The 15,653-nt window shown below is 38.5% G+C and overlaps 1 protein-coding gene across 1 annotated transcript in view; it reads left to right on the forward strand.

Moving 5' to 3' along the window:
* LOC131430141 (serine/threonine-protein kinase grp) overlaps window positions 1-15,653 on the forward strand; it is a 38,384-nt gene that overhangs the window by 16,703 nt on the left and 6,028 nt on the right. Inside the window, exons 2-5 of the mRNA XM_058594864.1 lie at window positions 8,096-8,780; window positions 9,120-9,343; window positions 9,791-9,968; window positions 10,083-10,225. Of these exons, the coding sequence (XP_058450847.1) occupies window positions 8,701-8,780; window positions 9,120-9,343; window positions 9,791-9,968; window positions 10,083-10,225 (625 nt within the window). The 5' untranslated portion in view covers window positions 8,096-8,700. The remainder of the gene's footprint in view (window positions 1-8,095; window positions 8,781-9,119; window positions 9,344-9,790; window positions 9,969-10,082; window positions 10,226-15,653) is intronic.

The raw sequence follows: 15,653 nt of genomic DNA on the forward strand, positions 1-15,653 counted from the left end.
TAGCAGCTTCTGTCAAATTTTCGGCAATCACCTACACTGGTCCTAATGATAATTTCTAATACTAAGTAAAAATTTAGCTTGAATTGTTTTGCGTGGAAGGTTGAAGTCAAATCCAAATGATACACGATTGAACGATCTTTGCCATCCTATAACGGCACGGTTTGTTCCATAGTTGGTGCGACGTAGAGGTAGTCGAAGAAAGGTGTTGTTACGGAGAGCACGAGGACGAACATTGATATTAACCTCACGCAGCAAAGCGGGGCAGTCAATCCTATCATTCAAAATATCAGCTATCATCAAAGCACGCGACAGCTCTTGTCGTACTTGTAGTGTGTCAAGACCAATCAGCAATCCGCGACTTTCATAGCTCGGCAGTTGATGTGGATTATTTCAAGGTAATCGTCGAAGAATCTACGTTGTATAGATTCTATTCTATGAGCTCCATTAAGGTAAAGAGAGTTCCAGACTACTGAGCAATATTCTAAAGTAGAACGAACGAGTGTACAGTATACAAGGTGAGATGAAAAAACTGCAACAAAGTAAAACGTCATAATTTTTTCATTTTTTTTTAAATTTTATTGAATGAAAGCAAAAAATGTCGGAAATAACATCAAATTTGAGAATCGGTTTAGATTTGTTCGAATTGGCCACCTTTGGCACGAACTATGGCCTTCAAACGGCCAATGAAACCATCACACGCTGCCCGAAAGTGGCTCTGCGGTATTTTGTCCCATTCTCGGCGAAGCGCTTGCTTGAGATGATCGACACTTTGGTATTTTTTAGTGCCAACCTTGCTTTCCAAAATACCCCAGGCACAATAGTCCAACGGATTGGCATCCGGAGATTTTGGTGGCCATTGTGCGGTGGAAATGAAGCGAGGAACCTCATTTCTTAACCATTCTTGGGTGGCGCGTGCTGAGTGCGATGGTGCTGAGTCCTGTTGGAATGTCCAAGGTCTGCGGCCGAAATGTTTGCGTGCCCAGGGCTTCAGAACTCCCTCCAAAATATTTTCGCGATAGATTTGCGCATTTATTTTGACCCCACGGTCGATGAATACGAGCGGCGAGCGACCATCGGCTGTTATGGCGGCCCACACCATCACCATGGCCGGCTTTTGAGTTCTGGTGGCCAACCGAAGTTGCAAATTTTCAGCTGACCTCTCTGGCAAGTAAACACGATCATTTTGTTTGTTTACAAACTGCTGGATAACGAATGGTTTCTCATCGGAGAAAACCAAATTCGGCAGTTCACCACTTTCGGCCAAGCGAAGCAACTCTTTAGCTTTTTCGAGTCTAACTTTTTTTTGCGCATCAGTAAGATCTTGCACTTTTTGGAACTTCAATGGCTTTAGTCCAAGCTCATTTTTCAATATTTGCCGAATGGCATATTGCGATATGTTCAGCTCACGAGCCATTTTTCGGCCACTGCGACGCGGATTTCGTTCAATTCGCTTCTTCACTTTTCGAACCATTTCTGCCGATGTTGCTGTTTTTTTTCGTCCACTTCCTTGACGTCGGGCTACGCTACCAGTATCACGGTAACGAGCGATGGTACGAGACACAAAAGATTTATTCACTTTTAAATGCTGGAGGGCTCTAACGATAGCCACTTGTGGTTTTCCAGCCAAATGCAAAGCAATCACACTATCACACTTGAATTCCATCACAAATAACTTTTTTTCTGAAAAATTCCCACCAAAATGCTTTTGTGCGCTTGTAAATAATATAATGAGCTGTCACTAGAATAAATCTGACAGCTGTGGGACGAGCGGTTTAGAAATGACAGCAGTCTGAAGTTGGTTGCAGTTTTTTCATCTCACCTTGTAGAGTCTTCAGGGAATAAATATCATTGGAGTGCTTAGTCATTCTGCATATGAATCCCAAACAGCGAGAAGCTTTCGCAACAATGTAGTTAATGTGCTGTTTGAACGATAACTGCTCATCGAGAAAGACACCAAGATCTTTGACGCATGTCGATCATGAATTCTTCAAGATAATATTTGAATTTGAACGGTAATTTTTCCTTGCAAACGTAATGATTGAGCACTTTTCGGGATTCACTATCATATGATTGGTTTTGCACCAATTCGCAAAGATTTCCATGTGGCGTTGAAGAAATGCCGCATCTTCTGAGCTGCGAACGGTATAATAGATCTTGAGGTCATCAGCGAAAGAAACTCGTGGTCCATCCAGACAAAGATTTACATCATTGAAGTACAGTAAGAAAATCATAGGGCCAAGATGACTCCCCTGTGGAATTCCAGACGTTGCGACAAATTCTTGGGAAACACAAGTCGATTCGATTTAATTTTGCAATTGTGATGACATGATTGATTTTATCGAAAGCGAAAGAGAGATCTGTATAGATAACGTCCGTCTGCAACCCGTCTGACATAGCGTTTGTTATGTAAGATGTAAAAGATACAAGATTGGTAGCTGTTGAACGCTTCGGCATAAACCCGTGTTAAGTATCATCAATGTACTGCTTGCAATGGTAAAAATTTGAGTCAAAATTACTTTTTCGAACAATTTAGGAATTGCACTAAGAGAAGTGATATCGCGGTAGTTGTTCATATCGCTTTTGTCGTCTTTCTTGTAAAACGGATACATAAACGAAGCTTTCCATAAATTCGGAAACACTGCTGTAGTTAATGAGGTTCTGAATAAACGATAAAGTGGTGATATTATTCCAGCCGAACATGTCTTCAAAATTACTGCCGGTATGCCATCTGGTCCTGCAGAGCTCGAAGACTTCAATCCAGCGATTGCCATCTGTACGGAATTCACGTCTATGTCAATCGAGTGCAAAAAGCAATTAGATACCGGGACGTTGATCGCTGCTCGTTAGATTTGCTGTGGGGATAATGCTTCAGTAGAGAAAATTGTTCCGAAAAGAGCTGGCAAATTTCTTGAGTACTCGAACCGGTACGCTCACCGAACCGCATTAACGATGGTAATCCAAATTCCTTCCTTTGCTCATTCCGGTGCTTTCAGAAAGCTTTTGGGTTAGACTTCATTCTACGCTGTACCTTCGTTAAAAAATTGGCATGGCAGCGCTTCACGGTTTTCTTGTATAACTTATTAATTCCCAACCTAAATTCAGAAATCCTAGATGACTGAGTGGAAACATATATTGAAGAAGCCAAATGAACGAGAAACTCACAGAGAAGATTTTTTGGAAAAGATACATTCAGACAGAGCTCGAACCTGCGTTCTTATGCATTCCATATTATGCAATTTCGTCACCCTAAGCTTGTGATAGACACAGCTCTAACACACGATTAGGCATCATTTGTTCTTTGCAAATTTCTGAATTGCTGCTTTGTGCGTTGTATAGAAGCTGGTTGAAATTATAGTTCTGAATTTTATAACACATAGTTGCTCCGACTACATATCTGAGACTCAGCTAGACTTTTTGCTACTAGCCACACTGGCTTGTGATCTCAAATGGTTACCTGGGATGAGTATATACTCGCTCCTAGTGACCTAACTCTTACATGCAGTTTTCCTTTCAACACATTGAATGTGAGCTATCCTCTTCGTGAGGAATGGTTGGCTGGTTATTTGGAACGACAACTTGATTAACACATAGTTTGTTATACGGACGGTTCTTCGTTGAATGGTCGTGCTGGCGCTGGTGTCTACTGTCATGAAATGAGGATAGAGCAGTTTCATTCACTTGGTAGTTACTGTACTGTGTTCCAAGCAGAAATCAACGCGATTCTGTGTAGAATACAAACGGCACTTCAGCAGAGAATCTGTGGTAAATGAATTTATTTTAGTTCCGACAGTTAGACAGCTTTAAAAGCACTCGGTTCGAATTTTGTTTATATCATTTATTTTACCCCGGCTTTAACCATTCTGGTCGTTCACCGGGGAGCGAGTTCGAATGATTCACGGTCGAATCTAGTGATCGCATGACGAACTCAAACTGAAGAACAAAGCATTTCAAATGCTTTTTAGTTCTGATGGGTGTTCGGCCATTCTGGTATCACTGGAAATGAATGGGCTGATGAGTTGGCTAAATCTGGTGCAACGAATGGTTTCGTTGGTCCTGAACCAGTTTTACCACTTTCAACTAGTTGGATAAAACACAAGATTCGTTCTTAGGCTGCATTCAAACATGCCAGCAACTGGCGCAGCTTGCAAACTTGCGCTAAGTTGAAAGAATTTTTACCAGATTTGAATCGGAAAATTTCAAAGTGTTTACTGCATTTTTCCAAGCATCATTGCAGTATTCTGGTCAGAGCTCTGACTGGACAATGTAAACTCAATTATCACATGGCTACTATTTCGTTTGATTTGTGTGAATGCGATTACGGTACTTCATATCATCTGATATGTAACTGCCCCGCATTGACGCAACTACGTATCCGGGTTTTTGGTTCTCCATACATGGTTGAGTCTGTGACCTAAAATTAAAGGATATTCTATCGTTTCTCACCCAATGTGGTAAGGAGAGCTATAGTCAGAGGGGTTCATTGTTCTTCCTGGAGTGAATGAATCCTTTCTGTATTGACCTTAAATAGGTATTAGCAGATTGTTTGGCATCCCTTATGGAGTGCCGAACTTACTTCTGCTAGTACATATTGCGAATCATTCTGTATTCTTCCGGGATTGCAGAATGGTGTCGCTTTTGTAAAATCTCTAAATCTTCTCAGGGGTTGAAGGTTTTGTTAACTGTTCCACCCACTTCACAATTCCCTTCCATGTTCCTTTTATCCCTCCTTTCCATGTTCCTTTTATCCTTCCCTCTCCAACAGGAAATTGATGAGAAGCTACAGCAAAGCACAAATATATAAATAACTAGGGGAACTGCTGCTTGATCCAATTAGTTCTGATTCCTGATTTCTGATCTGACTACATATCTTAGAGTCAGCATGGATTCATGCCAAAGGTTGAAGGCTCACAAATTTAGTAACCTACATTTCCTTCATCATATCTCTTTACAAGCACGACTACAAGTAGATTCTATATACACCGATTTCGCTGCTGCACACTTAAAAAATGTTACATTTTCATAGATGCACATAAAAGGAGCGTCGCGATTTACTTACATTCACAATACAAAGTATTTAAAGATAAGTCATATCATTAACTTCACAGTTGTTTTACCTGAAACTCACATCGGTACAGACGCAAAATTTATGTTTACATGTTAGTAGATGTAATATTGTGTTATCACCGAAGAAATTACGGCATACTTGAATTTACGTCAAGCGTAAATTTCATTTTTTCTAAGAGTGTGCGTTTGACAAAATCAATCATTACTTCGATCTTCAGGTTAAGTAGACTGGGATTTAACGGATCATGTTCGAATTGATTTCGATCATATCTGAAATGGTCATGAAGCAAAGCTTTGGGATTACATTTCTGTAGTGGTATTTGACCTTCTATTTTAACAGACTTCGCAGCCGATTAAGAGTGTACAGAACCATTGCATGGTTGGTGCTACGATTCTACTGACACTACGAATCCTTCCAGGTCGGGGCTTGAACATATGATAACTGGCTTGTAAGACCAGTGCCCTATGCATTGATCCGCCAACCCGGGACTAATCATGAAAGGATCTTGGCGTCCATCTCGATGAGCAACTTACATTCAAGCATCACATCAGTTACATTGTAGCTAAAGCTTCCCGTAGCTTAGGATTCTTAATGAGAATAACTAAGCACTTCACAGACATACACTGTCTAAAATCGCTTTACTGCTTGCTTGTTTGTTCAACTCTCGAATATTGCTCGGCAGTTTGGAACCCATGCTACCTGAACGGTGCTCATAGAATTGAGGGAATACAGCGTAGATTCGTTCGCTTCGCTCTTCGTCGATTGCCGTGGACCGATCCTCATCAACTACCTAGTTATGAAAGTCGCGGGTTATTAATGGGTCTCGACACATTACAAGTGCGACGAGAATTATCACGCGCTTTGATAATAGCAGATATATTGCTGATTGCTTTCAAAGCTGAACTTTTGACACAGTTCATTAACCACAATCTTTTCTGCTCAATCATGGTTGCCGAAAAAAAGTTGAGAAAATCAACGAAAAGAATAATTTTTCTATGCAGCTTTCTTCAATATCTTCAAAACTGGCAACCCTGCTTACAAATTTGACAACGAGCAAAAAAGAAAAAACACAACCATATGATTGTGTTGTCGTTATAGACGTCAGAGTTCTGTCAGTACAGAGCAGTTCTGTATGAAATGTTCAAAACGACCTATGTAACATTGAGAGTTTCTCTTTGTTTACTTTCTCTTTCGATTATTGCGAAACATTCCTCCTTTTTTCGGTAATTTCTCCAGAGCAGATTAAAAGATGATAGCTTTAGTTATTATTATCGGTAAATAATTGGAGAGAAGGATTGCTAAGAGTGCCGTAATAATCAAAAGAGAAAGTAATCAAAGAGAATCTCTTATTATTACATAGGTCGTTTTGAACATTTTATACAGAGTTGCAGTTATAATCACACTTCTGATCCAGCACACTTTCATACTGTGCAGTTCGATTTGGTGGGAACTGTGCAATATTCAACGGTAGGATCGACTGTCCCGTTTTGCTCAACGAAATTAATATTAATGTGCGACCCAGAGCTCTCCGCAACAGTGCTTTTCTTCGACTTCCTATACGACGTACCAACTATGGCGCAAACGGTTCTATTATTGGTTTACAGAGATCGTTCAACCGCGTTTCATCTGGGTATGATTTTAATGTGTCACGAAGCAGAATACGTACAAATTTTCTGAATATTATTAGGAATTATCATTAGGACCAAATTGTGTCTGTTGATTGTAAATAAATAAATAAATAAACGATAGTGAAAATAGAAGACTGCACAACCTCACCATTTTCTGTTACCTCTGGAGTTCCTCAAGGAAGTCACCTTGGACCGTTTATAATTTTATTGTATCTCAACGATCCAAATTTTTCCCTCAAGTGTATGAAACTATCGTTCACCGATGACTTTAAAATATTTCATATAATCAAATTTGCAGCTGACTAAGAGTTACTACAAGAACAGTTGGATAATTTAACTAAATGGTGTAACATCAACAATATGGTTTTGAATGCCACTAATTGCTCCGTCATCTATTCTAGACACAAAAAGTCTGTATTCAAGTTCGACTATAATATTTCTCAAATTGCTCTCGAACGCGCATCGTTCAGGTTAAGGTCTTGGGTGTTGTTCTGGTATCCACGTTAAATTTTAGAGAACATAGAGTTTACTATCTCCAAAGCCTCGAAGCTATTCACGTTACTAAAAAATTCTCCGATGTACATTGCTTGTAAGCTCTGTATTTCGCTTTAGTTCGTTCAACTTCCTAATGTGCTGCTGTTATCTCGTTACCTTATTATCATAACGATATTCTATTCTATATTCTATGCTAGAACTTATTATGGATATACCGAGTCTATTACTAGTATGTATCGCATGTTTAACAAATGTTTCAATTCTTTCGACTTTTATTTATCACGTAATGTTAATTGTTTTTCATGTTATTTTCTCATTAGATTTTGTTACTATAGAAGCAATGTTACTAGATTTAGGGCAATGTATCATTTAGATGATTGTAATCTGTTGATGCAAAAGATGGGGAGGTTTTATGCCTGCTGGAGAGCCAATTTGATAGAAACTAACTTTAGTAGGGTTTTACCAAATAAAAGAATAAAATATGAGTAAAAGAAAGACATTCAGAGTAAAATCAGACAACACGAGAAGGCGCTGTCTCAGAAAACAAAATTTATTCAGAAGGCGATGAATAATTGAAACTTAAAAAGAGTAAATGGTCTAAATTGCTTGGGTGAACCTAAAAATTGATTCACTTTAAGTGTCATTGTGAATGGTTATATCTTGTACCCAACCCGGTTCTGTATTTTTATTTTGTTGATTACAATTTCTGATAACGTATCTGCAAATCTTTCAAATTTTCAGAAATTTTCGGGGAAATCGTGCGAATAACTGACATGTTGAAAATTTCTACTTCTCGGAAGCTTAGTTGCAGTTGTAAATAAATTTTTCAAAAGCACATTTTATCAACATCGAATCATTTTATGCGTAAAAAAATCTAATTGCTATTTTTCATTATCTAAAATTACAGTCATTGGCTACGTTTCTACGGGGCCTTGCGTTCCAGAAGGATACGGTTCTTTCGCCCACTGATGAGTGCTTTGAAAGGCCGATCGTTTGAATCGATACGGGACCGGACGACTTCTCCGACGTCGATAACAAGCTCGTGTCAGTGACTGAAAGAGCGAGCGAGTGTGCGGATCCGAACACATAAATTTCCTGCCCTATTGGCACGGTACCAAAAAAAATAACATCGCCGCTGTCGTGTGCTGTTCGGTGTTCCACACCACCGGTAGTTGCAACTGAAACCTAAGGAATAACAATCAAATAGCTTTTTGGCTACCACCATCATCCCGGATCGCAGCTGTGGTGGCTAGACTCGGAACCTACCAAATACATGTGTGCGGTCGCACAGCGGTCACTGCTGTTACCACCCAACACTGCCATCATAGACGTTAACGAAGAACTGAAACAGGCTAAATTTCTCTTACCAACATTGACACTTGCTCGGTTTTTGCGGTAACGAATAATTTGGATCGAAATCAAATTCCAATCGAGGACAAGCCTGGATTGAGGAAATCACGAGATTAAGGACTAAAAAGAACAAACGGCTGAGGCCAGCAACTAACCACCAACATGACGTCGACTCAGCCCAATCGAGAATTTGTCGAAGGATGGACACTAGCTCAGACACTCGGCGAAGGAGCATACGGCGAGTAAGTGTTATGTTAATATTAGAGATTTGCCTGCTTATCTCAAGAGTTGCTAATTTTCCTATCGAAACATTAGATTTAGTTAAAAAATAAAACAATGAACGATTGGTGTTAGTCGAAAGTTTACAAGTCCCATGCAATGATTGACATCCCGGTCCAATCCAATTTTGTTAATCACCATTCCTATCCTTTCGTCCTGTTTTTTTACTCTTTCTCCGTCGGAATGTACGCGGCGCTCATGCTCCGGGTTTCTCATCTTTTCGCCGTCAAACACCACCCACCCATCCGAAAATAACAACCGATCCGCCACGAACACACTCGCAAATTCACCGTCGTGTGCAGAGTGAAACTGCTCATCAACCGCCAGTCGGGTGAGGCCGTCGCTATGAAGATGGTTGATCTGAAGAAACATCCGGACGCGGAAAGTTCCGTCAAGAAGGAAGTCTGCATCCAGAAGATCCTGCAGCATACCAACATACTGAAATTTTTCGGCAAACGAACGCAAGGTGACATCGAGTACATTTTCCTGGAGTATGCCTCCGGCGGGGAACTTTTCGATCGTATAGGTAAGCGTTTTTTTCCTTCTCTTCGTAGAAGTTGTTCGTTTTTCTGGAAACTGGAAACTTTTTCCTTCGACCTACTGTGTTGGTTACTGTCAAAAAAAAAACCATTTGTTTTCGAACTGCCTTTGTGTGTTATGTGAAAAAAAAAGAATGCAACATTTCGGGTATGAGAATTTTCTTTAGCGCGATAGAAAACCGAACGCCATGCATCTGTTAGCCCTAATTGTATTTTAATAATTTATAACGTCAATTCATTTTATTGAAAAGTTCAGTGTTACTTGGTAGTTCAATCTGCTAAAGGCATTCCCCATTAGGTTTTTACCTGTTGTATACGAAGATTTTATTATGCTATTGGCCATCCAGTGATAAACTAAATAAAATACACTTCAACGTTCACATCTCGTGAAAACAATTACCACAAAAAAAAACTAATCTATTTCTATATTACAGAACCCGACGTCGGGATGCCCATCCCGGAAGCACAGCGATACTTCAATCAATTGCTGGCCGGAGTTGACTATTTGCACACACGAGGAGTGGCCCATCGGGATCTGAAACCGGAAAACTTGCTGCTGGATGAGCACGACAATGTAAAAATCTCCGATTTCGGGATGGCGACTATGTTTAGGTATTAGGTACAATTCTGCAGTGCGGTTGAACACGAAGATCTAAAAATAATGTTGAATGTGGTTTCTATCTCTCTCTCTCTCTTTTCAATCTCGACTCATAATCCCGGTTGCAGAATGAAAGGTCGCGAACGACTCCTGGATAAGAAGTGCGGCACGCTGCCTTACGTGGCACCGGAAGTCCTCGTGAAGCCCTATCAAGCAACTCCCGCCGATATCTGGTCCTGTGGGATCATCCTAGTCACGATGCTGGCAGGTGGTAAGTGCGAAATTTGATTACATTTCAAAAATGCACTCTCCTATTCAACTTTTACTCTAATCGAACGCTTTTCGTATTGGCTCGAATGCTTCGTGAATGTATGAAATATGTCATTCGATTTTAAATCCTTGAGTTTAGCACATTTTTTTGTATCACGCTGTAATTTTCAACTTTATCATGTGCATCATGCTGCTCCCCTTCTAAAGTCATGTGTTCTCAATCGTTCACCACCTAATCGCGACGAAAACACGATTTGTTTAGCTTGTGTACAATTTACCCAGCACAACCAGCGCAAAGTTCAGCAATGGAAGAAAAGTGAATCCACGCATAAAAGTCCAAAGACGCAAGTGTGTTTTGCCATTTTTTGTTTTCCGTAAAAGAGCTAAGCTAAAATCGATTGCAACGCGTGGTTAACTGCATCTGCCTATTTTTTATGTTGCTCGAATCCCGCAAATAAAGTAAGCTACCAGTCTGCCGCGCTGCACCTGTATCTCTTGGCTGTTGAACAATTTTGTGAGTGTTTTTTTTTTAATTTCTTTGTTTATGATATGATTTCCGGCTGAATCTTTGGTATTCTAGCTGTAGAATGTTGAGTTTATTACAGTATCTTCTAAAGCTTTAGTACCAGAGGTCCAACTGGGAATTGCTTGCTGCACTGATTGTCATTGTTTTTGAGTTTGCCAAATCCATTCACATCTTTTATAACACTAAACGCTAAATGTAAGCCGCTATCGTACGAACAAACCGATCACCCGATAAACTGAGAATCAATTTCGGTCGCTTGTGTAATGCCAATTATCTTAATAAATGACTCAAATAAATGCGAAACAACGGTATCGCCTAATATGTATGTGTGTGTGTGTGAGAGAGAGAATGTGACCGTATATTTTAGTGCGAAGATTTATTGTGTAATAAGAGTGAAATACAGAATAAAGCTGATTATATATTTTTTTAATATACTAAAATGTTTGAAACTAATTGCACGCTTGTATTGCTCGTTAATTGTTGATTGCTGTGTAAAAAAGGCCGCCATTGTCATTGTCACGTGAACATAACAACCAACCAAGTAATTGTGATATTATGATCGAAAGTGCTGCGGAAGGATCCAGCTCATTACAGGTGTTAAGTGATCCAAAAAACATATTCTGTCGAATCATACCTATAAGTCGGAATCATTCACGAAGCATTCACTGTATTATTAAATTTTCTTATTTATTTTTGGTAAAATTTATTTTTGACTTCATCATCACCGCTAAGAGTTTACCCTTCAGAACGGTACAATCCTTTATACCCATCCCTTTAATGGATCTCACGTACATATGCGCGACAATGGTGACAATCGTGCATTTTTTTTCTATACGAAAGAGACTGTGTGACAGAACGACGATATGCGGAAAACCCCCCGCGTGAAAACTCTTTCCACAGCTCCGGTAAGCGCAAAGACTGTAGTTAGTCGGCGTGAATTCTAAAAAGGACCACCGTGCGTTTTAATCTTCACATCCGCCATTCATTCACGGGTGGCACTGCTCTCTACTCACGAAACCATTTGCTCTCTTCCAAGGTAGGAAGTAAGGATGAACGCGCATGTCCCGTTTTCGGCAAGATCATGGATGTTGCTATTATCGCACGGGTTTTTGGACAAAAATTATCAACACACTAACACACAGCAATTTGCTAGACGGGACCGACTCCATTCATTACAAACATCGGTTCGACCACCGTAGCTACAATGTGTCAAACCACATCCATCCTGTCGAACATGTGTTCCAGCCAAAAAGTGATACACAAAACCAATTTTCAGGGCATGCGTTTTTCCCCATTTAATTCGCTTATTCGCGACACGGTTTGTTGTCAAGCGTTTTTGTTTCGGTTTCGGTTTGAATGTCGGCTGGAATCACGTCCAATAGGAATAAAATTATTCTGAACACTGAACACTGAAATTCCTGTTAAAGAAAACACAGATTGGAATAAGAGAAGTGTACGGATTTTACTATCAGATGTCGGAACTATTTCGTAACGTTTTACGAAAGATGGCGTGTACCAACTATTCAGAGTAAAGCTACTGACATAGCGCACCTTCATCAGTGTATATGGCATTTTATTACACTGTTCGTAGCATTTGTTGTACGCAATCGAATATGTCGATGTTTGTGCTTGACAAAAAAAAGAAAGCGGGCTCATTATAAAGATCGTCAAGACAATGTAATTTTGCTCCATGTCGAAAAAACTTATCTGAAAACACTGAAATGTGCAGTTCTGCTTCGCACGCTATATTCCCCGAAAATTTATCCATCGGATTATCATTTGTTTTCCACTTCAAAAGCCTTGAAATGACCAAAAACTGGATCGATTCAACCATCGAATCTAAAGAGAAAGAATTTCTTGCAACACGGTATCCGAGCTCGAAAAAAACTGATTATAGAAGCTGAGCTACACAACAAATATCTCTTTTGGTGTACGGTCATTACTGTTGCGGTTACGATCTGTAAAATATTTTTATTGAACGATACGTAAATGCTTACATATGTCCAAAAACTACTGAAAATGGGCAAATCCTGTGTAGAACTACTGAAATATTTACTGACATGGTCTGTAAACTTTTAAATGACATTAATTTTGCCAAATTCTTTAGAAGTTTTACCAATTCCTAGTAAATTAAAAAAAAGGAATAACCAAAAACCATCACTGTATATTCCGTAGAAATTCACATGTATCGAATGACTTAATTTTCGGGAGTGAAGTATTGAAAATTTCAATATTTATCGAGAAATTGATTATTGTGCAAAACATTTATAATTCTGATTCCTGATGGTATCTTTTCTTTGGGTGAATTCTTAATAGCCTGTTCGCACTATACCGGGACGACCGGGACGGGACCACTTGGGACTATCCGGGACATTTTTTCCCCTTATCGGTGATGACTAAGCTGCCGGCGTGTGTATGTATTGGAATCTCGGATCCGAGATAAAATCCATTTGGTTGCCGCCGATATTCCTCGCCGAGTTTTTTTTCTATCGCCGACGGTGCGAAATGAAAATCCTCAAAATGCTATTCTGAGAGTTGCTTGTACGACCTTTTGTAAAATTCTTCGATGCACGTTAGATTAGGTCCTAAGTTCAAATAACAGGTTCTCATTATTACATTATTACTGAATATTCAATTTTTCTTTTTCCGATAATATCTTTAGTGCAAATAAAAAGATGTTAATTTTAGTAATTAATTATATTGTCCCACCAAGGTTCAATGCATAAGGCGCTGGTCTTACAAGTCAGTTGCCGTATGTTCGAGCCCGACCTGGAAAGATTCAGGGTGGCAAGTGACCGGGAAAACAGGGAAAAAGTCGAGAATTTTAGTGCAAATCTTCGAAAAAAAAATTATTAGCCCTAATCTTAGCAAAGATTTTTAGCATCATGATTTTCTTGATTAAACAAATGAAAAGTTGGAGGCAATACTCTATTTTGTGTTTGAGTGAGAAGTTCAGTAAAAGTTTTGAAACATCATATCGTCCCACACAGGTTTTATGGTACACAATCCATTGGAGATGGGGCTAACATCCCATGTTTCGTTCAACAATTTTTGTAAGGGTTTGGCAGCAATTTTTAATGAATCAGAATGCATCAAAGCTTTCTTAGTTGTTATCAACAACAGCACATCGAACGAATGTTTTTGCTGGATTTCTATTAAATTTCAGAATAAGTTTGCATAATATGATTGCAAAAGAAACTTCAGGTAACATGTTTAATAGAACTATGGAAAATTCTTAGGAGCATGTTTTTGAGTTGGTTAATGATTGTCCTAATTTTATCATAATTTGTCTCAGTAATGTCATCTTGACTTGTGTTGTAATCTTGGTATTGATTTCAAAAGGAATCACAAAATTTAAAAGCTGTCGACTTTGACCTTGTCCACCGTTTGCAATGAGTATTTAATTTGCTTCTTTGAGAGCTGAAATTGGATTCTGAGATTTTGTGAAAAAAGGTTTAGAAAATGATTTGATTTGTTCAGTGAATGTTTAATGTTTAATTTATATTAAACATCATTACCTATGGATTTCATAGTAGAATCACAAGAATGCGGGTGTTGATTTCGACGAAGAATCAAACTTAGATCATCTCAGTCACTAGAGGCATAGATTGTTGTTGAATTTCCAGAGCGACAAGAGTCCATTTTTAGAATTTTAAAAGGATTTTGTTCTGTTTCACCAAAATTCAATTTTGAAAGAATGTCGTATATGTTGTTAGATAGAATCGGGAGGAGAATTGTTCATTTTTAACCTTAGGTATACTTTTTTTTTACTATACTAGGCTAATATAGTATTGGAATACACTAGAGATGGGCAATCCGTTCACGAACAGTTCAACGAGTTATTTCTCCTCGAAGAGTGAGTGAATTTCAGTTCTTTATTTAAGAATGATAGTTCTCTATATAGAAATGAAAAAAAATCGAATTCTTTGAGGATGCATACAAGTTAGTTGCGTTTTTCGGAATGTTTTCTGGTTTGAGGAATCTGGTAGAAGTTACACACATTCGTGACCTTTGATAACGTATAAAAAGAGAATGATTGTTGGTAGAAATACAAGCAAAAAGTACTCACTATTATTGAATCTGTAATCTGTAGCTTTCATATTATTCTCGAAGAAACATACAAAGTTTCAGAAAAACGAAACCATAAAGGTTAAAACCGGAATAAAAAAGATGATGTATAAAAAAGAAGAACGAAAGAACGGTTCAATAGAAATAATTTTTCCGGTAGAACTATTGAGTTTTGAGCGATTCTTTGTGAAGAACGGATTTGCCCATCTCTAGAATACACTCCTAGTTTGAATCCTAAGAGTTTTAAGAACAACTGATTTTCCAGATAGCCTAAATAAGACTTATTTAGTAGTAGTCTTACAAAAAATTGAATAGTTCAGAAAATAAAAATTTCAATTTTAATATTAACGCTTTAAATTTAATTATGAATTATTTGGCATTCAAATGACAGATGGTATTTCTGGCAACCTAGAAAATACTAACAATAATCGAATTTGGGGTAAAAGCTGCACTTAAGAGCATTATTGAAAAGAGCATGAAATCTGAAAAAAAGTGTTGAATTTTAAGCAAAATTGCAGGAATGTTAATGCTGTATTCCTTCGTGAAAAGCAAGACTTATCACTTTTATCTTATCCAGATATGTTTCTTGTTTTAATCCTACTGTTACCTCGAATTAATTTGAAATAGTAAAAAAGATAGAGTTTTTATCTTGAAGAGCTAGTACATACGAATAACATTAGTAGCGAAGTTACAGACAAAAAAAGATGGAATACATTGAGCTGGATGGTACTGTTGGTTCTAAAGATAAATATTTGGACAAATTGTGGATGAAGTTTTTAAACGTCGTTCCAAGGATTATTTAAATCTTAATTCTTCTATTAAGCAAATCCTCATT

The sequence above is a fragment of the Malaya genurostris genome, chromosome 2 (genome assembly GCF_030247185.1).
Source record: "Malaya genurostris strain Urasoe2022 chromosome 2, Malgen_1.1, whole genome shotgun sequence".
NCBI classification, from domain to species: domain Eukaryota; kingdom Metazoa; phylum Arthropoda; class Insecta; order Diptera; family Culicidae; genus Malaya; species Malaya genurostris.